We start from the raw sequence: 27,350 nt of genomic DNA on the forward strand, positions 1-27,350 counted from the left end.
AAAAATATTTGTAACATATATGTTTGTAACTCCAACCCATCAACGTTCTGGCCATTCAAAGTATCAGGTGAAAATTTAGCAGGCTATATATTTTACAAATTAATTTTCTGAAGTATATTAAAGTAATAAAAGTAATTTCATTGGTTTTAGTTTGAAGGTCTTGGTTTGAAGGTCTTATTCTTGCATGCTTGATGCATGGATGTATTAACTTCAACAGCTGAGTCGCGCTAAAGTGACGCTGCTGTGCCTAAAACCAGCATATATGAATATGGCGGCGCTGCTGAGAGGTCTGCGAGCTGGAAGGGCACTTCGGGGGCTGGCCAGCGGTGAGACAGTCGTCGTTGTTGTTGTCCCAAGTTCACGATAGACTGCCTGGGAAAGTATTCATGTAGCTAATGTCCATTCTTTCGGTTATTTGTTGCCTGAAGTAGAAACGAGCAAGTGTTTACAGTTAGCTGTGCGTGCCAAAGTCACAACAGACGGTTATCATTTAGGACATGAATATGCAACATTATGCTGGCTGTGACTTTTGACACTTTGTAATAATTGTTGGTTGACATGGTGCTGCGGGTTTTAAACCTCAACATTTAAACATGCATTGCATCAGAAACACGTTACTGCGTCATACATGTTGTCAAATATGTTTCTCCTAAATTGGATTTTTGAACGTTGAACATGTTTTTATTGGCACTAAGATAACTTGCACTGATATTACATACAGTCGTGGCCTGTATGCCAGATTTTTTTTTCTATATGCTTAATCTCCTCCTTGGTATTTACATAATTGAATTTGCGGTGGAAAAAAAACTACAGAAATTATACAATTAACAGGACAATATTGGCACCTTTTTTTAGAAGTTAGTCTATAAGAAAAATCTGGAGATCAGGCGATTCCACCGTCCTTCTACTTTGGCTCGGCTGCAGCTCTGTCTGTCCCTCTGCCTCGGTGTCATTAACTCATCGGTATTGGCCTTGAAAAACCAGTACCGGTCGATCTCTAATTAGAATGCAACAATTTATGCTTTTTCTGCATCAAGTTATGGGACAAAAAACAAAAAAACTTTCGGGATGTTTATTTTTTAGGAATCATGTACATCTCAACAACAAATCTGTTAGAGAATAAAATCTTTTTAAAGCCAGAAGATCCAAAGTTTAAATCTATGTGATGAAGCAAAGTACACCCAGTTCTTGTTTCCCGTACATGTTTTGAGCCCCCTGAACAGTTACTTTGACCTCTTTTGGGGAGTGGGTTGTCTTAGATATTTTCTGAGGCGGACAGATCTACCTCTTCTAAATATTGGGTGGGGGGGGACATATCCCCATGCATCCCCCCCAAAATCTAGCCTATGCACGGATGTATATGGAGAGTGGCAGTGAGAGTGAGAGGGACGGTGAATCCGTTACATGTTACCGTTCTGAAGGAGCACTGAAAGGGAGGGGTGTATTTGTTAGGGTGTTGAGTTCAAATATCAAAATAAAATCGCCAGTATTACAGACTCTACCTATGAATATATTTCTCCCTATAGTAGTGGCTGCTCGGAGTAAAGAATAGAGCCCTTGTCCACAAAAACCACTGAGACAACAAAAAAACTAAACAAAAACACAGAAGGTTTGCACAGTCGAGGCATACTCAACGCAATCAGTCAAAATGGGTTACTTAGGCCATTGTGTGTTATGGGAAATGTACTTCGAGATCTCAGACCATGCTAAACCATCGAGGCCACTCTGAAGGGTCCGTGCACCATCTTCCCCAATATAGTCCAAGAAGGGGTCCCAGATTTCGAAAAAGCAAAAAGGCCTCTGAGCCAGAAGCTAATAGCTTCTAATGACAAGTTCCAACACACTCCGAGTCCATTGTGAAATCGTGGGAACAGAGTCCCAGATCCAAAGGAGAAGAATGCATCTTCTTGCATTAAAGAGAAGCACCTGCAGCAGCCGAGACCCAATGGTTTGGGATTTAACCCCAGAATACAGCCGACAGGAGTTAGAGCTAGTTTGTTCTTGAATATAACATCAATTTCCTTACATATTTTGACCCAGAAGTCATTAATAAAGGGGCATTCAAATATACAGAGGAAATATGTACCTTCTGTAGAAGCTGTTGAGCTTGAGTTTTAAAATAAATGTGACATTACTAGGGATGCACCGAATCCAGATTTTTGGGAATCGGCCGAATACCGAATCCACTGGTTAAGATTCTGCCGAATCCGAAACTGAATACTGAATCCTCCTCCCATCCTCAGTCCATGAACACAGTAAACACATTAATGAAGTCCTTCCTTTGCCGTACCTGAAGCTGCTGCATTTTAACCCAGTCAAGAAGCCCAATATTCGGCCGAATCCGAAGCCAAATCCTAGATTCGGTGAATACCTAGGCATTTCATTATGGAGTTTGGTCACATTCTCGCCCAACCACAGTCGCTGAAGCTGATGAATATATTTCTCCCTACAGTAGTGGCTGCTCCAGCAGCAACCAAGCCCCAGTGCAGCAGCCTGAGTCGCAGCTTCCACCGGGCGACACTGAGGCTTCAGGATGACTCCAAATCTGACAAACCCCCCTCCTCCTCATCCACAACCTACCATGAGCACTACCAGGCTCACTCTGCTGAACAGGACACAGCAGCAGCCGCCCAGGAAGACTCAACATCTGACCCGGCAGCTGACCAGGCTTCCAGGCCAAACACCAGGTCAATTCCAAGTCATCACCAAGTCAATACAAAAATCTTCAAATCTTGAGTAGGGCTGCATGAAGTGAGGAAAATATGCGATAACGATATTACTATAGGATTGGGCATCCAGAACCGGTTCCAACTTGGAATCTTGCCTACAGCATTTTTTTGTTACCCAGCCCTAGACCTTATCCTACGGCCTACGGGATTTCTGGGTACTGAAGCATTTTCTCTCTCTGTGCTTCATTTATGCTGAAACATGTCTTGTTGTGTGTCTGTGTAAAGTTACCAGGACCAGGGCGGAGAGCAAGGCGAGGAGTACGAAACGGAGGAGCAGCTTCAAGCTCGAATCCTGACTGCTGCTCTGGAGTTCGTCCCACAGCACGGCTGGTCGATGGAAGCCATTGCGATCGGTGCTGAGGTGAGCTGCCATTAAAGTGAAAAAGTAAAGTACAGCTAACAGTCAGAGCACAAAGTTGACATTCTATCTCGCTCCCCTTTTCCCCTGGTCACTACAACCTGCTCCTCCTCCTTTAGAGGGTTTTTTGATAGCCAAAATGTGTGTGTGTGTGTGTGTGTGTGTGTGTGTGTGTGTGTGTGTGTGTGTCAGACACTGGGCCTGTCCTCTGCTTCCACTGGTATGTTCTATAACGGAGCTGGAGACTTGGTCCTACACTTCCTCGCCCAGTGCAACTCACAGCTGACTGACATCCTGGCTGAACAACACAACCAGGTCCAGCTGGGCCAGGCTGAGTACGCACACCACACACACACACACAGTGGTGGAATGTAACTAAGTACATTTACTTAAGTAGAAATGTTGAGATCTTTTCTTTTCATGCCATGTTCTGCTTCTACTCTGCTACATTTCAGACAGAAATATTGTACTTTTTACTCCACTACATTCATCTGTTACAACTTTAGTTACTAGTTACTTTACACATTAAGATTTCTGCACCCAAAACTAGGGCTGTCCTCGACTAAAGAAATTCTTAGTCGACTAACACTTATATGATTTTGTCGATTAATCGATTAGTTGATGTAATCGACAGAGCTGTGCTCTTTGAGAGGTGGTTAAGACTAGAAAAGCACAATATAAATGTAGTTAATGAACCATCTGTAAAACTGAGTTTCTCCACAATTAATCCTGCAAAAGCACCACTTTAAATCTTGTGTTTACCAGAAATGTGCTCATAAGTTTCTTGGAAATGAGTAATTAAGCATGAATAAGCATAAAAAATGCGTCATCAACTAAAGAAACCTTAGTCGACTAAGACCAAAACGACCGATTAGTCGACTAATCGACTAAGAGGTGGCAGCCCTACCCAAAGCACATGTCGTTTATAAAATCTGATGTTTGGGCTTTACAGTTTGAGCTCCAAATGGAAAATTTCAGATTTCAGCGTTTGGCTTTAACAACTGTGTTGCAGACGAAAGAAGACTGCTGACTTTCTAAGAGATGCTGTAGAGACCAGACTGAGGATGCTCATCCCCTACATTGAATCTTGGCCCCAGGTATAGTATGCATGACGATGAGCACAAGGAACAGTCCTTCTCTGTGTTTCCCTCCATTTGTTTTTTAATTCTCATTGCTGGCAGAGGTCAGGACTGAAGGAGAAACTACATTTGATCCTTGACTCTGGCTGCATCTCACAACCCTTAAATTGCCTCCTCGACTCCTCCACTTGCCTCCCTTCCTTGCGTCTTAGTCCCTCCCACCGAGGAGGCCTGGGAGAGACGGCAGGAATTAATGGGAGGAGAGCGGCAACGAGCAAATGTGTTTTTAGGGGCATGAGACATCTTTTCCTCTAAAGTGTCACATGAATACGTCAGCTGTATGGGCAGAGTTAGCAACTCCTTCAGCTGCACGGCTTCCAGGAAGGCTGCTCTCGTGTATCCTCGCTCATAGCTCCTCGATGATCCCTCCTCGGTCCTCGGGGCAGAAATAAGAGCTTTGAGACGGCCTTCACCGAGGAGGGCCAGAACAACTTCCGGTTCAGCCGAGGACCGAGGAGTCGAGGAGCTATCAGATAAGGGTTATGAGATGCAGCCTCTGTCTGTGTCCTCAGGCGATGAGCATCTTGCTTCTTCCTCACAACATCCCCGACAGCCTGAAGCACCTGTCCACCCTGGTGGACGACATCTGGTACTACGCCGGAGACCGATCCACAGATGTGAGTGGATCCTATCACCCTCGATCCCCTTCTTCTTCTTCTCATACCTTCCTGTCCCCCATTCATCACCACCCGCACAATATCAGGCCTGCCACGTCCCAGGTTACCCCCCCACCCCAACACCTGACTCAATACACCATGGCCAAAGAAACGACTTGGCACTGATTAGCTGGCATGTGTTCCTTTTAAAAATGTATATCTGTTCGTCTTATCATAGCTCCAGTTAAAGGTTGGATCATCGTTCTAATTCAATACACTGCTAAATAGTCTCAGGAAGGAACTTGTTTTGGTGGAACATGTGGACGTTCAAAAGTAGTTTTAGTCGTGCAACAGAAAACTCAGATTGGACAGATAGTCTAGCTAGCTGTCTGGATTTACCCTGCAGAGATCTGAGGAGCAGTTAATCATAGTCCTCACAAATCCACCAGAGGTTAGAACGCCAACACAAAGAAAGAGGAAGGGGACGGACATCAGGACTAAAATTAGGGACATCCGGCAGAATCCTGGAAATAGATATAGACTAAACGATTATTAACTTGATTTATCGATTAATCATTTGGTCACAGAGTCCAAGGTAACATTTTTAAATGGCTTGTTTTGTCAACCAACTATTTGGTTTACTATAATATAAAATAAAGAAAAGCTGCAAATCGTCACATTTAAGAAACCGACACCAGAGAATTTTTGGCATTTGTCATCGATGAATTGACTAATCATTGTTACTAGTCAGCATTAGGATGAAATGAAATCTAATTCTCCTCAGTGTCTATGTATTTAGTTCTCTTCTCTTTTGATGCTGTTGCACCTTCTTGTATTTGATTCAGTTCTTCTGCACATGTCACTTGTTGCTGTATGTGTAATATTAGGCACATTGAGTTTAAAATGATTGAGCCTTGCCTCTTTCAAAAATGCCTTCTGTACTCCCCCTTTCTTTTGTAGATGAACTGGTACACCAAACGGGCAGCGCTGACGGGCATCTATAACACCACAGAGCTGGTGATGCTGCAGGATTCCTCTCCAGACTTCCAGGACACCTGGAACTTCCTTGACAACCGCATTCAGGATGTAGTCAACATGGCCACCACCACCAAACAGGTAGAGTGCTTACACCAAATAGCGTTAAGGAGGAACAAAGGGGTGAAGAGATGAAGTGTGGTCATTGAGGAGTTGTTTTAAGACTCCTATCGATACTTAATGTATGTAGGAATACCCACCTCTCTATGTTTCCCAACTTCACCCATCAGTGGACTCATTAAGCCCAGTTCAGACCAAAACGTTCTAAACTACTTGCCCCGCTCCGGTCTTCAACGTTGTGAAAGCTGCCAGTTTACACCAGTATGACTAGACGATGCGGTGCATCATCTCTAAAGTAAAGACTCTCTCTGTACCTTTGTTCTAACTTCCAACTTTTCAGGCTTTTTGTAGCTAATTACTAGGTCTGAACAATTTGGGGAAAAAAATCAAATTGCGATTTTTCTGCCAGATATTGCGATTACAATTCAATTCGCGATTATTATTTTTTTTTAAAGTATAGCAAAACTTCAGTATTCACTGTGTAACAGATAAACCAGGTCATGAAACATTAGAACTGCTCTATATTATTATGCAAGGATGAGAACATAGATATAAATTGTCAGCAAAAAGTGTTTTTCTTTTAATAACCATGGGACATTGAACAGTCAAACACGGAACATTTATCACAAAAGCTAAAGTTATAAGAATAAAAATGTTAAACCAAATGTTTGATTTGAAAGCAATTAATGGTTCAGCCCTACTAATTATCATTTGTAGCGTCTTAAAATACCAATGAGGACAGTGATAGTGAGATACTTGCTACAGTTGCATTTCTAGTGGTGATAATTAAACGTTTTATTTCTCTGACCCACTGTTCTAACGCTCTCTTTAGTCACTCTCTAGCTCGCTCAACCATATACTATGCTCGCGGGCGCTCGTTGAGCCTCCGTCCAAAACTCCGCCATTTGGACCAGTTGACAGCATAGACTGTATATAGAGGTATATAGCTCTAGATATAGATAGTTAGTAACTGACTTTGACCAGTCTGACTCACAGACGACCACCGACAGCTGGTTTGAGTCAAGATGAGACGGGCCGGTTCAGACCGCTGCAACTTTTCCCTGCATTGTTCTAAAACGGTTTCTTGGTCTGAACTAGGGCTGCACAATTAATCACAATTTTATCGAAATCACAATATGGACTAGTGCAATATTTAAATCGCAGGCGGGGGCGCAATATTTGTTAATGGCAAAAAAGTATTGTGGTGCTGCAGAGACGCCCGGCCTACAAATCCTATCCTACAGACTACAGAAAACACCTTTCTTTGGTACAGATCCTCGCAAAAATCACACTCTAATTATATAATTTTTTTTTAATTTTAACATTTTTCAATGAAAATGAGAATAATGATACAAAAATGATAATTTCCTCCTATATCGTGAATCATATCGCAATCACGATATCAGTCAAAATAATCGCAATTAGATATTTTCCTCATATCGTGCAGCCCTAGTCTGAACTGGGCTTTACATAACTGGCCTTAGACTGACTCTGTTTCAGAAAATGTTATTCTCCCACGACACAGCCCAGATTGGCCTTAATATGGGGCCAAATGCAAAGGAAAACTGAAAGATGAAGATGCTTTAATACGTAGTACATGTACAATGAGTTCAGAATGCAGGGAGTGAAACAGACTCAGATCTTAACCTGTATTTAGAAGACATTTGACCTAATTTTCCAATCATATGTTATAAGTTGTGTGTTCCACTTCATTCTGTAGATGCAGTCGACTGGTGAAACCGTGGTACAGGGGTTCATGGGAGCTGCTATCACAGTAAGTCTTTGCCTCATGTTCATCATGTATATGTACTCTTCTTTTCAAAACCTGTGCACTACGTTAGCAATCATACCCTCCTCCCCTTTGTAAATCTGTACACGCAGTTCAGTCTGTGCTTTTAATTTGGAACCTTTTCTTTATGACAATATTAGTAGTCATGTAGTCTCGCTTTGCCAGACATTCCTCCACCGCAGTGCTGTGGAGGAAGGTCTGGCTAGTCCACACAGCATTCTGGGATGGGAGAAAAATGTGCTCTGGTTTATTGGTTTTTCTTTAAGCCAATCACAATCATCTTGGGCGGTGCTAAGCTCCGGACGGAGCCACGGTGCCTCTGCTAAATAGTCTCAGGAAGGAACTTGTTTTGGTGGAACGTGTACATTCAAAAGTAGTTTTAGTCGTGCAACAGAAAACTCAGATTGGACAGATAGTCTAGCTAGCTGTCTGGATTTACCCTGCAGAGATCTGAGGAGCAGTTAACCATAGTCCTCACAAATCCACCGGAGGTTAGAACGCCAACACAAAGAAAGAGGAAGGTAACAGATATCCGGCCTAAATGAGTGAAATGGCAACAGAGCAATCCTGGAAGTGGAACGTCGAGGATATAGACTAGTAGTCATGCATGAAGGTTTATACTGGTTTATACATTTTATGTGTTTTAACGAGGTAACACTGAAGGCTTGGATTGTTTGAAAAATATGTAAAGACATTTAAATATATGGATAGAAATGTGGCTGATGTTTGTCCTGTGTTTTACAGCTGAAGAACCTAACAGGACTGAACCAGAGGCGGTGATCTAAACATCTCTCACTCCCAGTGATCCTGACTGCCTGGCTTGAGTCACGAGCTGAAGATCAGATTTCTTTTTGCTCTTATTTTTGATCAACTGTAAGAATCTGAAAGTATTTGATTATGACTTTCATTCAGGAAGAGAAAACTATTATTTATCACAGGCCACAGTGATGGGCCTCTTTCTGTTCACCTGTAAGACTAGTGGCGGCTTTTGCTTTGTTTCACTGTCCAAGATTTCACTCTCCTGCTCTCCTTCCCTTTGGACGATATGATCTGTTTGGTTTTTTTGGATTGAGCCTCAAATAAAGTAGTATATATATTTTAACGTTTGTGTTTGTTTTCTAATTAATGTGGTTAATATGAAGGTTGAATAAAGGTTGAACTCAAACATAACTCCAGAGTTTTGTAGTTTAAAGTCACTATTATGTTTTGGCTCAGTGTAAAACTGTGACAAAAAAGCAAACTGCAGCATTGTTACTTGGATTGTCTATAAATTATAAAATAATTGGAAATATACTTCAATTAGATTGTACACATAGGAGCTCTAAAATTGTTTTCATGGGTTGAAGACATAGTTCATATTACATAAAATACATTTAGCACTTTTATTTTGAAAAATATCTTACAGGTACAATGTGACCCGGATTTTAAATAAAGACCCGCCCCAATACTTCATTGTGACCTATCAGTTTCGTATTTACATTTCCTGGCCAATCAGCGGGTGGTAAATATTTCCGTGGAGGCCTTCAAGTCTAAGCAGCGGTAGTTGAGTGTGTGGACGATTTTACAACGTCAATTTTAGGCGTATTTAACTTCAATAATGCCGTATGCTAACCAGCCGACGGTGAAAATCACAGAACTGACAGACGAAAATGTCAAATTTGTCATTGAAAACACAGATTTGGCGTAAGTATTCACTTATTTGTCCATTTAAGGAGAGCGTGTATGGCAGAGAGCAGCCATTATTCTTCTCACCCAAACTGATGTTATGAGACATTGCACGTTAAATAACTGCATTATAAAGTACTTTGCACTAAAATTATATAATGCTAATTGTAACTGAGAATACCCGTAAACGAAATGTTTGTGCATATTGAAGATAAATCTAGCTGGCGTAACGTTTAGAGGTGAACACGGTTGCTTCAGGCTAACGTTAATTAGTTAGTTTAGATGTTGCATTAACGTTACATATCAAAAGTCTGTGATTTTCCGTTTTAATAACAAAATGCATTGTCCCAATCATAGGAGGAAATAGTTGATATTTACTTGCTGTTCTTGGTTACATTGGGCCGGGGTTTAGGGAGGATTAAAAGTAACATGAAAATGTTTTTGTCATTCAGCAGTGATATGTTTCCCAGTCAGCGTTAATGATGAATAAATTGAGTGCAATTTCTGTTAGCTCTGAAAACCTCTGTCTTTCTCCTTTTCAGGGTCGCAAACTCCATCCGCCGCGTCTTCATGTCAGAAGTTGCCACTATAGGTATAGTGACTTTACGTTAGCTTCTATTTTGAATTATTTTAATGGGGTCAGCTCTATGTTCCCACAGCCCAATGGTCCCATATTTCTAAGATTTTTCTTAAAATTCGGCCCTAGGTTAGGGTTAGGGTTACATTCCATCTGTAGTGCATTGCTACTGGATAATAGGTTGGGTGTAATTGGCTACCAAATTGGGAGAAAGGGGGATTGAAATCTGATACAAATTTATGAAAAAGGAAATGTGGGAACATAGGACCTAACTGGCACGGCTTACTGGGACACGAAATGGAACTGAAACCAAACGAAATTAGTTTGACCTGTGCTTTTATCTTCAATGAAAAGAAAGCTAAATTTGAATTCAGACATCATTACCTTTTTATTTCTTACAGCTATGCTTTTCCTACTGTGACATGTCTTAAATGGCCTCTGTGAAAAAGGCATATTTGCTGAATGGGGCTCGGCCCACCCTCCGACCCCTGTGAAGTCCTTTGCAAAAAGCAACTAATAAATATCATTTACGTGCATGAATCAAATCGTATCCTGCTTATGCCCTCAAGTACACTATTATTTGGTGTCCCATAGAAATGACTGTGAGAGAGTTGAGATGGCGTTGAGATGGTGTGACTGCATCAGCAACATTCAAACAGCAGTCTGACGACTAAGTTAAACTTGTATTACTTTATTTGCAGCAATTGACTGGATCCAGATCGATGCCAATTCATCAGTACTGCACGATGAGTTCATTGCACACAGAGTTGGTATGCATCACAGTGATTAGGATACACTTTCAATGCAACTTGATGGTAGTAATCTGATCTATTGTATGACCAGAGAGGTCTGTTACTTGCAAAGGATGCTGTACAACATTGATGTTTCCTTTGTTTCTCAGGCCTCATACCTCTCACAAGCGATGACATTGTGGACAAAATGCAGTATTCTAGGGTAAGTATAATTACTGTCGTAATAACGATTACAATTTTGATTAATTGCAGAGCCGTTGTGTAGACTTGCATCCAGAAATGATTTCATAATCAAATACATTAAGAGTAGACTGATTCCGTTTGCCCTCTTGCTTGAAAGCTGGTGCCAGCCTAATAAAGAACATCTATTGACTGTGGCCTGTAGTTTAAAGGATTTGAAGTGAACGTGAACATTTAGAGATTGAAAAGATTTTCATACAAAATTAACATTTGGAGGGAAGTATACTATACAGTTATGTTCATGTTATACTTACATTTCATCATGGGATCTTTATAAAAAAAGTCATGGAAATGTGTGTGGACCATCTAAATATTGTATATAATAATGGATATTGTACCAGTGTCCTGGCCTTTTGTTCTCGTTTGTAACATTGTTTATTGCAGGGTTTGTCCTGGCTCAACAAAAATGTATATTATGCTTGAGTGAATGAAACCCCAATTAACAAATCAAATTCATATTTAAATACATCACCAGGAGAGTCTGGTACAGGCTGACTCTGTATGATAAAACGGAGATTAGCTCACATATTCAAGTTCATGTTCTGCTTCTTCAATGGTTGTTTAGTAAATTGTTCCTAAACGCATTCGGAGAGGATTGGAATTGTTTTTATTCTCATATTCTTATCATTGGTGGTTGCTGGTGATTTTTCTTTGGGGCTGGCTAAAACCATTTTGCGGGCGCCAAACATTCCTCTATGCAGGAAAAAACAAACCTGGTTTATTGGAGGACGGACATCATTTTCTCTCTGTCCCTGCCTCTCTCCGATCCTTGTGCAGGACTGTACCTGTGATGATTTTTGCCCAGAGTGTTCTGTCGAGTTGACGCTGGACGTGCGATGCACTGAGGACCAGACGCGTCATGTCACGTCGCGCGACCTTCTGTCCAACAACCCCAGAGTCATCCCGGTGAGTCCTCTCTCCACTTACTGAAGTCATTAGGGGGGGGAGAAACCGAAGGAAAAGCTGACCACGTTTTTGTTGGGCTTTCCAGGTGACTTCCAGGAGTCGAGACAATGATCCCAATGACTACGTTGAACAAGATGGTAAGTTTGAAGCTGTGTTGAGGGGTAAACACTGGCTGTTAGGGTAGGGCTGGGTATCAGTCTAAGAAATGTCGGTACCTATACCAATACCGTGATTTCAATACCAATTTCTTAAGACAGAAATTAATTACATTACGGCACAAATCCTATATTTCCAGCTCCTACTCCGTGAGCCGTCTCTGTGTAACATAGAGTTTTTCCTGCGTGTCTCTACGACGTGTAACATTAGACAGCCAATCACAGACATTAGTAGATCTTGGGAGAGGCATGCTGCATGCTGATTGGCTCACTGGCGATAATGAGGTTTACTCCTTAGGTATTGAAATTGGGTATTTAATGACGAGGCATTACGATACTCTAACTAAAAAGTATTGAATTCGGTACCCAGACCTAGTTAAGGGTTTGTCTTTTCCTTAGCCATATTATTGTCAGATGTCTGTTTTCCCATCATTTCATCCCACATTTTTAAAGGTTTACCTTTCCCTCGCTCCCCACTTCCTCCTCTGTCGTTTACTGACACAACATAGACATTTTACTGGTGAAGCTCCGTAAAGGTCAGGAGCTGCGGCTCAGGGCGTACGCCAAGAAGGGCTTTGGTAAGGAGCACGCCAAGTGGAACCCAACAGCGGGGGTTTCCTTTGAGTACGACCCAGACAACGCACTGAGGCACACAGTCTTCCCCCGACCTGAGGAGTGGTATGTTTTCATTTCAGTACGGCTCTTCATAAAGGAATAATGTTAAATATATAATGTTGAATGATGGACTGACGCGCTGCATCAATCTGGTTCCCAGGCCGAAGAGTGAGTACTCCGAGATCGAGGAGGATGAGGTTCAGGCTCCCTACGACCCCAATGGAAAACCAGAAAGGTGAGGAAAGAATCTTCCTCATACTTGAGTTGTCGAGGGTACATGTTTTACATATGATTTTGTTGTTATTGTTGTTATTATTATTATTATTATTATTATTATTATTATTATTATTATGTTGGCCAATGGGTAAATCGTGCAGCTTGTTTCTATGCACTAACATTACCAGGAAGCATATTGTAAATCTACAAGTCACTGTTATAATAAACTGCATGTGGAATAGGGCTGCACCATTTGGAATAAAAGTCATATTGTGATTGTGATTTACAATACTGCGATTGCCATATAATAGTATCATGAGTTTACTTGACTATCGAGGAAATTGCAGAAAATAGGCCACTAAAATTTTGAAGTGTGTATTTTTTTAAGTTAACATACAAGTTAAACGAGCATAAGGAGAAATACATAAACAAAGAAACCTGCAATACTTTTTTAGTGCGTAACTTTTTGATATTAATGAACGTCCGTTACATTCAAGCCATTGCCAAAAGAGTTGCTACAAAGTTAGTTAAGACTATCAGCTCCACACAACTCTCTCTGGATTTCTCAGTATGACTATGTTCAGAAGATTGGGGCGTCAGGAGACTTTTGAGCAGAACCTGGAGTGAAGATAATGACCTCTTCTGAAGAGTCCATCATGTTTTTAATCCTCCGTGTCCTCCTTGGCTACTAGCAACTGTGGTGTTATTACTTAGAATTCCTCCTGGGGGAGACAGAAACTACGCATTAGAGCTTTAATATTTTACAAAATTAAATTATAAATTATTTTATTACAGTCCCACAAACAATGAAACAGAGTCCCTTTGGAGTGATTGCACTTGTAGCATAGATCTGGGTTTACCCTATTAAACTTATGCAACTTCGCTGGCGTAATATGTTCGCATTAGCCAATTATATTGTAATAACTTGAGCCTGGTATTCACGGTCTGTTTCTGAGCCTTACTACAAATATTACTCCAATCCTCCAATGTTATGTCCTCCTGAATGTCTTCCTTCCACGAGTTCAATTTGTGCTCAGAAGATTCCGTTGAGTTAGATATTAGCATAGCATATAGAACTGAGATTCTACCCTTGCTGTTGCAATTGGTTGATAAAATATTTTCTAACACTGACAAAGGGGGTTCCGTAATTTTTTGATTCTGGGCAGCCATTATATAGCTCTTTATTTGTAAGTATTTAAAAAAGTGTTTTCTAGGAACATTGTGTTTTACCTGAGTTCTTCAAATGACGTAATACTTTTATCCTTTTACAAAAATGAATACATTTTGTATGCACTTACGTATAAACAATGACATTCAAGATGGGTGTAATATAATAAATGGTGATTAAGTTAAAATATTAACACACCTTTTTGTTTACTTAAATCGCACAATTTTTATAGTTATGTAATCACATAGTGACGTCGTGGTTACGATTAGACCAATCGTGCTGCCCTAATGTGGAGCATAATCAGGGCTGAATTTGGTGCCACAATATGTAATCTTATGACATCAACACTACGTTTTTGCGTCTCTGCTTTGAATTAGTGTATAATCTGATAAAACATAAAGCAGAATTCCAGTGTCTGAAGGTCACCAGCTCACCTGTGACATCTTCCCTGCACAGGTTCTTTTACAACGTGGAGTCGTGCGGCTCTCTGCGACCGGAGACCATCGTCATGTCGGCACTGGCCGTCCTCAAGAAGAAGCTCAGCGACCTGCAGACTCAGCTGAGCCACGAGATCCAGAGCGACGTGCTCACCATCAACTGAGGGCTGCATTTACACTGCAGATTGGCAGTGTAACACTTACACTATTAGATTATTATTTTGTTAAATGTTACTTTTTAAATAAATCCATCTTGAGGAACTTCAGTGTTTCTTTATAGTAATTTCTCATTTGGTTTAAGATGACTTGTAATGAAGTTTTTAGTTTTCAAATGTACACCTAAACAAGCAGGAAAACAAATTAGCTCTGCAGATATAAACTCAGGGAATCATATAAACTCCATGGCAAGGAAGAAAAATGAAGACGAGAGATGTTTTAAGTGATTTTGCAAAAGAAAGAAATACATGTATTTATTGGTCTTTATTTCTAATTGTACAGTGCTGCATAATAAGGCCTGAGGATCTCAACTAAAGCCAGCACTAAAAAGTGTGTTTCTTTATCCTAATTATGATTGATGTAATATTTATTATCATATTGGTACAGTGCCGGAGTTCTGGGTTGATGGAAGCAGCAACTGCACTTTGTAAAGAACCTCCAAGATATATGAGTCTCTTTAGTTTTTCTAAGGACAGACAGGAACAGGGTAATACCAGAAGAAGGGGAATGTAGCTTCAAAGTAAAGGCACGTTAGCTGACAATTCCTTAGCCTATTAAAACATATTATCTGTTACCTTGGAGACCTGAAGCCCATGTGGAGTAATTAATGACTGACAAGATCATTTAGTCATTGTGATAAATTATTAGACAACGAACGGGCAGTTTTTACTTTATCTTTACACTCTCATTAAGAGATGTTGTCGGTTGTCTGGTATTCCTGAAGTGGATTTGTCTAGTAGCCACTTAAACATTATTTGACTAAATGAGTTAAGAACACACATGAGATAATAATGAGCCATTATTTACATGGATTTGCTACAATATCATAAAACATCAAAATAGGATTAAAATAAAAAGTACATTTCTACAAATGGATGAAAAAAGATCAAATAAATATAGTGGTCTGATTCATTTATTTTGCTTGAAGCGAATTTTCTTCAAGGAGGCTTTTATTTTGAATGTTCTGAGAAGAGGCGATATCTTTATTCAACTGGGCTTCAAGTGCGACACTGACCATATCGCATTCCCAGATGGAGGTCAGAACAGCTGAGTGTGTGCCGTATGTTATCTATGTGTGTGTGTATGCGGACAGTAGGCTAATAAGCAGGAGATGGTGAGAGATGTAACTTTCCTCTCGACTTGTCAGGAGGATGCTGTGTTTCTGCGGGAAGTGACAAGGTAAGCTGTTTTATGTCATTAGAGAAGGTCAGGCCGAGTTGCATTTAGATTTCTGGCAATTTAAAGCTTAATTCATTCGCAGCAAATGCAACATAAAACATTAAAATCACACAATATGGGTTCTAAATAAGTCGAAGCAGTTATGTAATTCGGCGTACATGTATCCTACCGAGCAAGAATAAAAACAAGTAAACACCCCAACTTTATTATTGTGATGTGACGAGGTACCCCCATACCATCTATTGGTACCAGCCACCTTGGTGTATCTGTGTGAAAAATGTCGCTGGAATAACTGAGCCACCAAAACTAAAGGATAATTTTTAATTCAAGATATGGCATATTATTGCATAGCATGCAAGCCGAATTTACCCAATGGAACTTGACGCTCAGATAACGTCTGAAATTGTGTCTTATGAGATGTGTACCTCTGTAGATAAGCGAGACAACGTTAAACTGGTAATTTACGCAAACTATTTGGTTAGAATTCCGAGTTCTATGTTTATGAAGATGGAGCTTCCATGTTAATTGTCGACTGCTTTGCTCCCATAGACACTGTTTCAAGAAGGATAATGGTTACACATCATGTGCAAAATGATAGATTACAGGAAATGTTAAATATAATCCCCAGCTCTCTGTATTCTGTAGGCTAAACCGAGGTTAATCAAAGCCAAATAAATAAACATTGTTTGTTTTTCCCTTTCACAAAATGTATTTGTAGCTTATATGATTATATACATTCAAACTTTTGCAGCTTGCCCAAAAAGCATGGTGAAAGAAAAAGAAAATGATGGGAATTTCTACATTTTGGAATTGGCAGTAGTCATGTAAAATGTTTCTAATTTCTATGTGTTTAAGTTGTACTCTATCCTGCCATTGCACCAGATATTTGGAACAGATAATGTACCTGAGATAGAGTGAAAGAAACCAAACATTTATTGAAGTTTTATACAGTTTAATATGATTTTTTTTCTTCTCTAAGATAAAGGAGGTGACAGCTATTATCTTAATATTTCATGTTTTGATCTGGTAAGATGTGATAAGGATATGTTATCTCACAACAAAGTATATGATAAACCCATTTTTGTTTTTCCTAAAGTGAATTCAACCATTCAAATCTCCGAGCATACCCCTGCTGTGGAGGAGCCCTCTGACTCAGAGATGGCTGCGATGAGGAAGAGGTTTTCCTCCGTCTGCTCCTCTTCCTCGGCTGAAGAAGACAGTGCAGGCCTCTATGACAGCGTTCCCATTTCTGCCGCTGATCCACCCAGTGAACAAGACCATGCCTACGCAGCTCTGCTCTGGTAAGCTTTCTCCACTGCCTCCATCACTTGTTCATAGCTGTCCAGTGGCAGACTCAAGACTTGAAATGCGGAAGTAAGGTGCAGTCACACTGGAATTGGCAAAAGATAAATAAATGAAAAAATAAGCCTCACGCATGATGATGACTATTAAGAGTCTCTCTGCCCAGTTGTCATCGTGTCCAAGACTCTTTGCTGAGCTCCAACAGCAGCTTCACCGGCTACAGAGGCATCCTCAACTGGATCATCATTCTCCTGGTCAGTTTCCTCCCTCTCCTCCTTTTGATCTTATTGATACATATTTATCAGAGTTACCAAACATGTACTTTCAATTTAAGAACCTAGGACTAATTAACGGACGGTGTTTTACTGTCTGATTTTCAGGTCCTGACTCATGCTCACTTGTTCTTGGAGAATTTCATACAGTGAGTACATACACCCATGCATACTGTATATACATATATTTTTACTTGAATTTGATCAACTGTTACATCCTCAATTCCAAATGCCCACACATACGCACAGTATTATAATCTGAAATTAGCTTCTAATTTTATTCTTCTTAAAATCATTATGAACAAACTGTAAATAAAATCAAAACCTGACAATTGTCATAAGAGAGTAGTAAGAGAGAGTGAAAGTTCAGTCATTATCATTGAAAAATCAAAGCCCACTTACTGACTGTTCTGGAGCTTTCAACCACATTTCACAGTCTTTATCAGCAGATGGAACTGCAAAAGTTGTTTTCTAGTAAAACTCACTTGGGGGAAAATTCAGTCAAAAAGTGGACCTTGAGTTAAGACTTTTTTTTTGTCAAACCATATACAATTTTCCATGTATATATTTTTTTTCCTCCCCTAACAGACATGGCTTCTTGATAGATGTCAAAAAAGTCTTGGAGCATCTCATTGAGGACAACTGCAACTGGCCATCTGTAAACCTCATATTAGGTGAGGAACTCTTTTAGATAGAACTGCAGCACAAATACCAATAGCCAGTAGAGCACTTCAACAATGTATATTGCGCTGTTGTACTATTGTCAGACTTGTGATGGACAGGCTTAAAAAAAAAGTCTGTGCAGCAGAACAAGAGATATCTTTTTTTATTCCACATATTCTTCTTTTTTGTCAAAACTTAGTGCCTACATCACCCACAATGCAACTAGGCCATGCTCACAAAAAAAACCTGTTTCCACACATCTTTACTATTTATAGCCTCTTTTCTCTAGGTGCAACAACAACAACTTTGGACCATGTTTCAAATGCAACACATACAGTAAAGTTCCTATTGTTACAGGGGACCCCTCTCAACCCATGTCTTGCTGTCTCATTGGCTGTAGCTCCCTGACAGACTGGAATGCTTCTACGAGTCAACACTGAATTGTCTCTGATCTGGGGCTTTTGTCAGGGAGCTATAAGAACTGTTTCTAAGGGGAAAATCAGGGCTAAAGTTGTGTAGTGTAAACTAGGCGTTAGCCTGTCATTGTGAATTAACAAAATATCTGTATTTCTTTTCAGCTGCCAATATGTTTGCCATTACAGCTTTGCTCCTCGAGAGGTCTCAGGAAAAGGTGAGACTGGTGCTTTTTCTTTGTCTCTTTAATTTGGATAAAAGCTGTTCTGATTTATTTAATGCATCAACAAGCAATTTGTTGATCTGTATCTTGGTGGCATATTGAAATCCTTTGAGGAGGTGATCATTTGGAATCCCTAGGTCTCAATGTTTTACATATTTGCAACTTCGCCATCTGTAAGTGGAGATTTTTGGACCCAGTTCTTCAGCCCCAAAACACCAGAATGCAAAGATAAGGTGTTGTTGAAATATGGAAAAGGTCATGAAGCTTCTGGGTATTATTCTGCGCTTATGCAGAATCTGGGGGATGGAGTCTGGACAGCCCTCAAAAAGACATGGGAAAGGGATCTGAGTATTACACTGGATGATGAGGAGTGGGACAGAATCTGTAGGAATATTAAAACTATGTCACGTGATGTGAGGGTGCGCCTCATTCAGTTCTAGATTATACATCGCTTCTGTTGGACTTCTTCAGACTTGGTTTGAAAGACATGCCAAATTGTTATGTAATGTAATGTAAGACAGAGGATGGCCAATTACTACATGTCCTATGGCCCTGTGATAAGGTCCAGGAATTTTGGATCGGGATACATGATTACCTTTGTCGGATCACACAAAAAACAAGCATTTGTCAGTTAAAATAATTCTCATGGAAAGGTCAGCACTTGTGTTCCATTTACTTCTGTCAGGGTATGCTGTCCCCCACCAACGGTCATCGTTTGCATCTCACAAATCTGGGCTTGCTGCTGCTATTTCCTGCTGCAGTCATTGTACATGAGCATACAATATCGACAGGTAACAACTATGCTTTAAACGTGCATCAGCAAATTAATAACTATGTTACAGCATTTTTGATATCTTGAAAAGTTGGCATCATCGGTACATTTTGCAGTAAAGTTCTGTTAGACCAATGTCTGCAAAAGAAATGTGCTTGTAGTGATGGACTGAAGAGTTAAAAAAAAGACAGTGACCTTTCCAGCCTACAGGCACGGTTGTTTCAGAGTCCTGACACTTTTTTTTTGTAATGTTCTGAATGATGTTGCACCATTGCTGGGATGTCTTTGTTTTTTTGTCCACCAGGTGGAGCGTTCTTCTCTCTCTGGTTCTACACTGCTCTGGGGATGAAGCTGTATTCATATCAGGAAACTAATCGCTGGTACCGACAGGCTCATTTAACTGATGCAGGTATCTTTTCAACACCAGAAGTTGTACGTTTTGTGTGTGTATGTGTGTGTGTGTGTATACTTTATTTTTTATGTATTTTTTATTTACTTATTTTTACGTGTATGTGCAGGTATGTACTGTATGTGTGTATGGTATGTATATGTTTATGTATTAGTATATTTTGTGTGTGTGTGTGTGTGTGTGTGTTTGCTTTGAGCATCACTGCGCCATAGGGTGGATGGTTGGGGCTGGGTGGGCATAGTAAAGCTGTGCATAACTGCAGAATGAACTTTCATCTGGGATTTCTTGTCAAATGCAAAAAAAATATGTATATTTGAAAAAAAAATTGAAAAAATGAAGTTGTAAGTTGCGATTTAATTTAACAACTAGTGCTTTTTATATCTGTGTGTTTGCAGAGAGGGACAAGAATGTTTCTGGTGCACAAAAAGCCCACAGGGAGGAGCTTACTTTCCAAGGTGAAACTGCTCATCATTCAGAAGATGATACTTTTGATTTCTTCACATTAACTTGCAGTGATACATTTTGTCCTCTGTGACTCTGAATTTCTTTTTTTCAGATCTTTATTATTTCCTATTTGCCCCTACGCTGTGCTATCAGAGAGACTTCCCATGTACTCCTAAGGTCCGCATCAATAAGCTACTGCACAGGCTGCTGGAAATGGTGAGCTGAACAGTGGCACCATTATTACTAAGGGCTTGATGCACTTTTAAGCTCCACGCAGAGCTTTCTCTGTAGCCTACGTAAGTGGCCTGAAGTTTCTACTTGTGCGTTGGTGTGTGAGTCGATCTCTTTAAAAGAATAGCAGGGCCGGGTTGTGTGTGTGTGTGTGTGTGTGTGTGTGTGTGTGTGTGTGTGTGTGTGTGTGTGGTAAAGTGAGTGAGAGAGTGATGGTGATTATCTTCAGAGTGAGTAGTGACTCTAGAGTCATAGTGAGAGAAACAAAGTGTCTCCCCTGTTCTTTCTGACCACGGTGAAATCTGGAGCAGGAGAAGTTAACCCTCTCCTTGATTTCATGTTGTTTCTGGAGAAGGAGAACCAGGAAATGAGTCGGGGGAAATACAACGCTACCAAGCCATGGCCGAGAGACGTGCATTGCCGCGACGTGTTATTACATTTTTTGAGAGGTGCATGTCAGGCTACAGGGTACAGGGTAGGGTCTGGCGTAGGATTGGTACCTCCACGTACCTACGCACATACCCACAGTGTCGATTTAACACAGAAGTATAAATTGACCTGCATGTCTTCCCCTTCTCTCTCCCCTTTCATATCTGAGCTGTCCTGTCTATTAAAGGTGGAATTGCCCCCAAAAACTCATCTTTAAAAGAAAAAATCACATACTGTATCACAGCAATGTAGTAGTGCATATTAGTAATTACACAAATAGATATCTTTTGGCCGAAGAGGGTATTCACTGTGGAAGATTTCAAGCTTTAGTGCGTAACTTTTTGATTGAACTCACAACCTTAAATTGGTAAAAAGAAAATTGTTTTGCCACTTGAACTGACTAAATTAACTGCATAAGATTAACTCAATTGCCTCGTATTTGCATATCAATGTCTGTATGCGTAGTTGTGTCCAGATATAATGTAGGTGTCATGGATGAAAACACTACAGCTTGTTAATTGTGGCATTTTCTACCTTCAGGTGACCGTTATCCAGATCATGGTTGGAATTGTGCAGCAGGTACAGCAGTTGGTAGTATCAATATTATCAATGTACTAGTACACAATTACGGCTCTACTTGTTGTATAGTGTATCATAACATTGTATGTCATGTATGTGTGATCTGTAGTGTAGTATACTGTACACATTGTGTCTGAATTGCAAGTGCACATATCATGTTCTGAATAGGTACAAATGTCTACGTACATACAGTACATGTCCAGTACAGTAGCAGATACTGTACCCGATATGAGAAAACACTGGTACATTGTGCAGTGATGGAGTACTTGAGTGCTGGACTCGGACTCGAGTCCGACTCAAATCGCTATTCTCTGGACTCGTGACTTGACTTGGACTGAAGACTTGGACAGGGCACTCAAGCATTCATGAAATAGGACTTGGAAGTTGGATGAAGTTTCTGACTACTTTTATGTGTAATATGCATTGATGGAATACTCGAGTCCTGGACTCAGACTTGAGTTCGACTTGAGTCGCTAATATGTGGACTCGTGACTCGACTCAGACTCTTCTTTGGTGACTCGGACTTGGACTCGGACTTAAACTCAAGACTTGACTCGGACTCTACAGTCTACAGTCTACCAATATTCCACTATTATTCTGAATATGACAATATTCAGAATTTGATACAGATCATGTAAACAGCATATTCTGGTTGAGTATTCCGAATAAGGCCTTTTTCCGAATATAGTTTTTTCCGAATAAGACATGTGGGATATTCTGGTATTATTCAGGTTTTAGAGGCATTCTTTGGACATGTATACAGCACATTCAGAATATGCATCTCAATCAATTTATGCCCAGTTTACGGCCTCTTGCCTGTTTACCGCTTACGTCAGCTCTGTGCGTTGTTATGGTTACTGTACACAAATCAACCAGCCAACAGTTTACAAGGCTGCAGACCCGATAAGAAGGAGAAAGAAAGGAGAAATCAAAGACTTGGATATCAACAGGTTTTTGGATATGTGCACACATCGCTATGTTGACGTTTTCAAGAAGCTGGTTGAAGAAATGAAAGAGGGAGGCTGTGTTCGCACGGTCCAACAAGTCCTCCACCGCAGGAAAACTTTGAAAAAATTGTGTTTTGAACGGCTACATGTAAACAGATTAGTCAGAATATAATCTTTTTCGGAATAAGGGCAAAAACCGGAATATGTGCATGTAAACATAGTCACTGTGTTACAGAGACTAGTGGAAGAGAAGCTAATGTAATAGAGAAAGTAAACCTAGCTCGGCCATGGTATAGTCCAGAGATCTTCAACAGGGGGTCCGGGGCCCCTAAGGGGTCCTCAGAGTTATTGCAGGGGGGCCTCCAAATTATTGTAAAAGTTTTTTAAAGTTTTTCCAGTACAGAATAATACTTTGCACATCTATAAAGTGAGACAGGTGCATCGGAGGAGGATAAGTAGGTCAGAAGTTGCAAAGAAACTCCCGCATGCTGTCTAACTCGCAAAAAATAAATTCAGTAGTAGGCAACGTTTCGGTACTAGACCATCATCAGGCATATGGATGAAGGGAGTTCCTTTGCAACTTTTGAAAATAACTTAACATGAATCCAACATTATTATGTTTGTTAAAAAACACATTGATGATAGGCTTACTGGCCAATACTGTAGGTTAGTTATCCACAGATACAGGTCATCCTAAAGATTCACTGTGCCACATGTATGTTTAATATTAAAACATGATTTTGAAATAATACCAACAATATTTTATTATAGCTTAGTTTTCTATGGTATGTATAAAGGCTTTAGACTTTTTTTTGTAGGCCCAGTTTAATATGCAACTTAATTTTATAAAATATGTAGTAGGGGGTCCCCGCTCCGTCTCTCTCTAGATAAGGGTCCTTGGCTTAAAAACGTTGAAGAGGTGTAGTCTCTTACACGGTACTATACTAAATACATTTTCTTTTTTTCCTCTCAGTGGATTGAACCCATCTTCCAGAGATCAGAAAACTCCTTCTCTGTGAGTGAAGCACAGTCCTTCTTAATTGTAAATATTAGAGCAAACACCGCATCCACATCAATTTAATTAACTTTTTTTTAATAAATCTTATACATAGAGTATGGACATCACTATGAGAGTGGAGCACCTGGTGGGACTGGTGGTGAGTGATTTTTATTTCTTTTAATATTTTTACAATCTATTGACTCTTGGTGATACGTCTATTTGGATTTTCCCAGAAGCACTGAGCCAGTGTACACTGTAAAGATTTTTCCTGTTTTTTTTTAAAACAAGAAAATATCAAAACATTACATAAAGAGACTGTGAATGTACATGTCTATTGTTAAAGAACATGATTTGTATTTTTAAAAGAAAGTCATTTTCTGTTTTTTTACAGTATTTCTTTTGCACCCCAGCTGGAATATTATTGTTTTTTACAGTTTATTTTACAGTGTAATATGTCAGCATGCGATCATGTAAACAGATGTATTCCCTGTGAAGAAAGTAGTCCCAGATGGTGGCGATGATAACAAGGATACGGAGCGGGAGGAGGAGCATGTTTGGGCATGATAATTACAGATAAAAGTTTCATCGTACATGACACAATAATAGAGATCGAGATAGCAGAGATAACTGTTAAATGGTATGTTGGTATTGGTAACATATTTTCTTGTCAGGCACCAACCCATTTCCTCTGGCTCCTCTTCTTCTTCTTGAGTCACTCCTACCTGAATTTCTGTGCAGAACTGCTGCGCTTCGGTGATCGTCATTTTTATGGAGACTGGTGGTCAGTTGCACAAAAACAATTTCTACAAATTGTGTTGTTTTTGTTGCTCATTCTGCGCTGGTTCATGGCCTTTCACCTTTCATTTACAGGAACGCTACAACTCTGATCACTTTTTGGGAGAATTGGAATATTCCCTTTCAGAAATGGTGTCACAGGTATTATGAAACATGCCTCGAGTTTCACTGAAATAATCTCCCCTGACCTTTGCTTTCATCTCTTATTTGTCTTTGCTCTGTGTCTCCACTGGTGTGAAGACATGTATACACTCGGCTGGTGGAAAAGAATGTGCCCCCATTACAGGCAGAGTTACTGGTCTTCCTGATGTCAGCTGCTCTTTTAGAGGTACAGTCTGATATGGCATGAAACGTTCTTTAACTAAACACACTCACTGTTGTGATTCATTAGTTTGGTAGCTGAGAAGACAGTCACTCACAAGACTATCTGAGTAGATTTGCATAGACCCAATACCGTTCATTTGAATAAAGTGTGAACTCTTCTGGAGTTGGCTCCGGCTCCTAAACCAAACGTCTCACTAAAGGCCTCTTTACAGTCGCTGCACCCGACCTGTCGCGGGCCAATGTGACGTCAAAATGCCGTAGATCTCGTTGGCGCGCCAGGATTTAAAGTGCGCAACCAGAGGTCGTGCACCACTCTATTTTTTTCAGCAGCACACGACAAAGTGGAAACAGGAAGCATGGACGAGTTCGAGGGCAACCGGATGCCAGGACTCTCAGAGTGACTGCAGGTCTCTCCTGTAAACTTACTGGGTTAAGATGAGTTCTTTTATGGTGAATGAAAGGCTTGATCCGAGGTAAACAACGGCAGAACTGGCAGCAGCATTGACGTCAACAACGATCCGACGAAGTAGGTCATTGAATCGTTGTTGACATCAATGCTGCTGCCAGTTCTGCCGTTGTTTACCTTTTTCTTCTTCTTCTAGTCCGTAGAAAGAACAAAGTCGGTAGTCTTTCCTCATTAGCGCCACCTCTGTTCAGGAGAAGACTGCAACTAGTGTCACGACCACCACGAGCGAGTAGAAACAGTTACGGCGCTCCCATGACGTCACACTGTCGTGCGACAGGTCAGGAACAGCAGGTATACCGCTCGCTTAAGCTAGACAAAAGGCAGACAGACTTAATTAATTCGGGAGACACTAAAAGTTTGTTGATCGATAATAATAAGAACTTAATCATTTAACAGGAAAGAGGATATCAAGATAAAATAAGATTAAAACTGTTCAAAGCATTAATTTATTTGTATTCAAGTTTTGTATACAAACATCATTTAAACAAATTACAGCAGTGGAAAAAGAGGGTCAGAGGCTACAAGTCATTGTTGCAGTAAAGAGATAATAGGGCTATTGGCCCAAACAAACAATGCAATAATAACCTGCTGCGATCTTTTTGTCCTCTCTTCTACACAGTATTTGATTGCTCTGCCTCTGCATAGCTGTCGTCTGTGGATATTCCTCATGATGCTATTTGAGGTGAGAATACCACACCAGTGGCAGCTGGGGATGTTTACCTGGATGGGGCTACAGGCTCTGAGGGCTTCTGCATACACACTTGCAATGTTAATGTCCAGCTTAGTGCACTTGACTTCAACTTGAGTGTTACCAGAAAAGCAACTAACTCCATCCAACAGCTCAACTTGGCTACTTAATCTATTTATCTCTTTTCTTACTAAACAAAGGGATCCACGAGAAAACACCTTGGATTTACTGTAATAGATGTTTTTATAATAACTATGTATCAAATGACAACGTAAAATACATTGTGACAATGTGAAAAATTGGTCACTTGTGGTGATGAACCTACAGTGAATTATCACTTAATATCTGCATCTGCCCTCAGCTTTACAGAGCTTTACAGTGACTTTCAGCTCATTGTTTAGCTGTTCAGCCCACAACTTAACTGTTTCCGTTCACGTGCACCACCCTCATAGCGTCAGCAGGCTGCTGTTTTCAGAGAAAAAAGCTGTAAAAACCCAATGTACACTACCTGCTCAGCAGCAACCAGCAGATAAACAAAGTTAGCGACATGGTTTGTTTGTCATGATCATGAAATCATCTTGAAATTCTTTATTGGGAATAATCCCTTGAGATGAACCCATCTTGTTTACAAGGGGGTCCTCAACAACATTTAATTGCAACAGTGTTGGGAGTAATGCGGTTAATTACAGTAATGGATTCCTTTTTGCTGTATCGCAGTAATATATATCCGTACATGTCTTTTCTGCCCCTCCAACTTCAACCTATAGTGTGTAGTTTCTGTCTCCCCCATGAGGAATTCTAAGTAATGACAACAAAACTATCAGCGCATCCACATGATACAAGCCTTCAATGCACATAGTATAGAAATACAGAGAGAGTTGTGTGGAGCTGATAGTCTTAATTATAACATAATTAAGACTATAGTAACATGTACTATAGGCTGGGCATAATGAGAACCTTTATTAAATCACATTGTGTCTTCTCTTTCTAGCTTCTTGTTGCAGTATTCCTCACAAACTATTTCCAGGGAAACTATGGCAATGGCTTAGTGTGGCTGTGTCTGCTGCTGGGCCCTCTTCTGGCTGTGATCACCTACTTTCACGACCACTACATCAGCTTCCATCGCCATCATTATCAGTCCTCATCTTTACCCTTGGCATCAGACCACGGTCTTCCCAGCGTGGTTTTCCTGCAGACGCACTGATCAAGGAGAAAGGGTCTGAAAGAAATTGTATTTACAAGTAGACCAAGATGATACAGCTGTGATCCAAAGCTCAGTGAAGTCTGCTCATGTCTGTACAAGGATCTATTTTGATGTCTGGAGTTATCATCCACAACCTGTATCCAATTCAGCAATATATACTGTATATATACTGAACAAAGTCATAAATGCAACACTTTTGTTTTTGCCCCCATTTTTCATGAGCTGAACTCAAAGATCTAAGACGTTTTCTATGTACACAAAAGGCCTATTTTTCTCAAATATTGTTCACAAATGTGTCTAAATCTGTGTTAGTGAGCACTTCTCCTTTGCCGAGATAATCCATCCACCTCACAGGT

The 27,350-nt window shown here is 40.3% G+C and overlaps 3 protein-coding genes across 6 annotated transcripts; all 3 read left to right on the forward strand.

Annotated features, from left to right (window-relative positions):
• The first annotated feature begins 182 nt into the window (after positions 1 to 182).
• On the forward strand, positions 183 to 8,808 carry coq9 (coenzyme Q9 homolog (S. cerevisiae)). 2 transcript variants are annotated; one of them, XR_004102608.2, is made up of 10 exons: positions 183 to 326; positions 2,453 to 2,687; positions 2,955 to 3,090; positions 3,280 to 3,422; positions 4,100 to 4,184; positions 4,739 to 4,843; positions 5,783 to 5,938; positions 7,638 to 7,691; positions 8,451 to 8,573; positions 8,610 to 8,808. XR_004102608.2 is itself a non-coding variant. In XM_031285496.2 (9 exons), exons 1-9 carry the CDS (start codon positions 263 to 265, stop codon positions 8,484 to 8,486), a joined length of 1,014 nt encoding a protein of 337 aa, XP_031141356.1. In that variant the 5' UTR covers positions 183 to 262; the 3' UTR covers positions 8,487 to 8,808. The 2 variants fall into 2 exon arrangements, 1 of the variants encoding a protein (XP_031141356.1); XM_031285496.2 differs by having other exon boundaries at positions 8,451 to 8,808.
• A 334-nt stretch (positions 8,809 to 9,142) lies between these two features.
• Positions 9,143 to 14,703, forward strand: polr2c (RNA polymerase II subunit C). Its single transcript, XM_031285497.2, has 9 exons — positions 9,143 to 9,389; positions 9,914 to 9,963; positions 10,650 to 10,718; positions 10,850 to 10,902; positions 11,718 to 11,846; positions 11,932 to 11,983; positions 12,511 to 12,679; positions 12,777 to 12,851; positions 14,457 to 14,703. The coding sequence occupies exons 1-9, from the start codon at positions 9,304 to 9,306 to the stop codon at positions 14,599 to 14,601; spliced, it is 828 nt and encodes a 275-aa protein (XP_031141357.1). The 5' UTR covers positions 9,143 to 9,303; the 3' UTR covers positions 14,602 to 14,703.
• A 948-nt stretch (positions 14,704 to 15,651) lies between these two features.
• Positions 15,652 to 27,168, forward strand: LOC116040207 (diacylglycerol O-acyltransferase 1-like). Of its 3 annotated transcripts, XM_031285494.2 has the most exons (18): positions 15,654 to 15,832; positions 16,929 to 17,133; positions 17,301 to 17,388; positions 17,515 to 17,555; positions 17,995 to 18,080; positions 18,648 to 18,700; positions 19,392 to 19,497; positions 19,783 to 19,887; positions 20,283 to 20,342; positions 20,444 to 20,547; positions 21,532 to 21,570; positions 23,491 to 23,532; positions 23,630 to 23,674; positions 24,189 to 24,298; positions 24,388 to 24,453; positions 24,553 to 24,640; positions 25,722 to 25,784; positions 26,782 to 27,168. In XM_031285494.2, exons 2-18 carry the CDS (start codon positions 16,991 to 16,993, stop codon positions 26,992 to 26,994), a joined length of 1,452 nt encoding a protein of 483 aa, XP_031141354.1. In that variant the 5' UTR covers positions 15,654 to 15,832; positions 16,929 to 16,990; the 3' UTR covers positions 26,995 to 27,168. The 3 variants fall into 3 exon arrangements, with proteins under 3 accessions (XP_035859344.1, XP_031141354.1, XP_031141355.1); XM_036003451.1 differs by lacking the exon at positions 25,722 to 25,784 and having other exon boundaries at positions 15,652 to 15,832; XM_031285495.2 differs by lacking the exon at positions 15,654 to 15,832 and having other exon boundaries at positions 16,934 to 17,133; positions 17,288 to 17,388.
• Positions 27,169 to 27,350: the final 182 nt, after the last annotated feature.

The sequence above is a fragment of the Sander lucioperca genome, chromosome 7, assembly GCF_008315115.2.
Source record: "Sander lucioperca isolate FBNREF2018 chromosome 7, SLUC_FBN_1.2, whole genome shotgun sequence".
Taxonomy (NCBI): domain Eukaryota; kingdom Metazoa; phylum Chordata; class Actinopteri; order Perciformes; family Percidae; genus Sander; species Sander lucioperca.

Coding starts and splice junctions, on each gene's coding strand:
- polr2c (XM_031285497.2), top strand. CDS start 9,304: ATGCCGTATGCTAACCAGCCGACGGTGAAAATCACAGAACTGACAGAC. Junction 10,719..10,849: donor GTTCATTGCACACAGAGTTG/GTATGCATCACA, acceptor TTTGTTTCTCAG/GCCTCATACCTCTCACAAGC. Junction 12,852..14,456: donor CCCAATGGAAAACCAGAAAG/GTGAGGAAAGAA, acceptor TTCCCTGCACAG/GTTCTTTTACAACGTGGAGT.
- LOC116040207 (XM_031285494.2), top strand. CDS start 16,991: ATGGCTGCGATGAGGAAGAGGTTTTCCTCCGTCTGCTCCTCTTCCTCG. Junction 23,675..24,188: donor AGCACCTGGTGGGACTGGTG/GTGAGTGATTTT, acceptor TTTTCTTGTCAG/GCACCAACCCATTTCCTCTG. Junction 24,641..25,721: donor TGTCAGCTGCTCTTTTAGAG/GTACAGTCTGAT, acceptor TCTTCTACACAG/TATTTGATTGCTCTGCCTCT.
- coq9 (XM_031285496.2), top strand. CDS start 263: ATGAATATGGCGGCGCTGCTGAGAGGTCTGCGAGCTGGAAGGGCACTT. Junction 2,688..2,954: donor GCTTCCAGGCCAAACACCAG/GTCAATTCCAAG, acceptor GTCTGTGTAAAG/TTACCAGGACCAGGGCGGAG. Junction 4,185..4,738: donor ACATTGAATCTTGGCCCCAG/GTATAGTATGCA, acceptor CTGTGTCCTCAG/GCGATGAGCATCTTGCTTCT.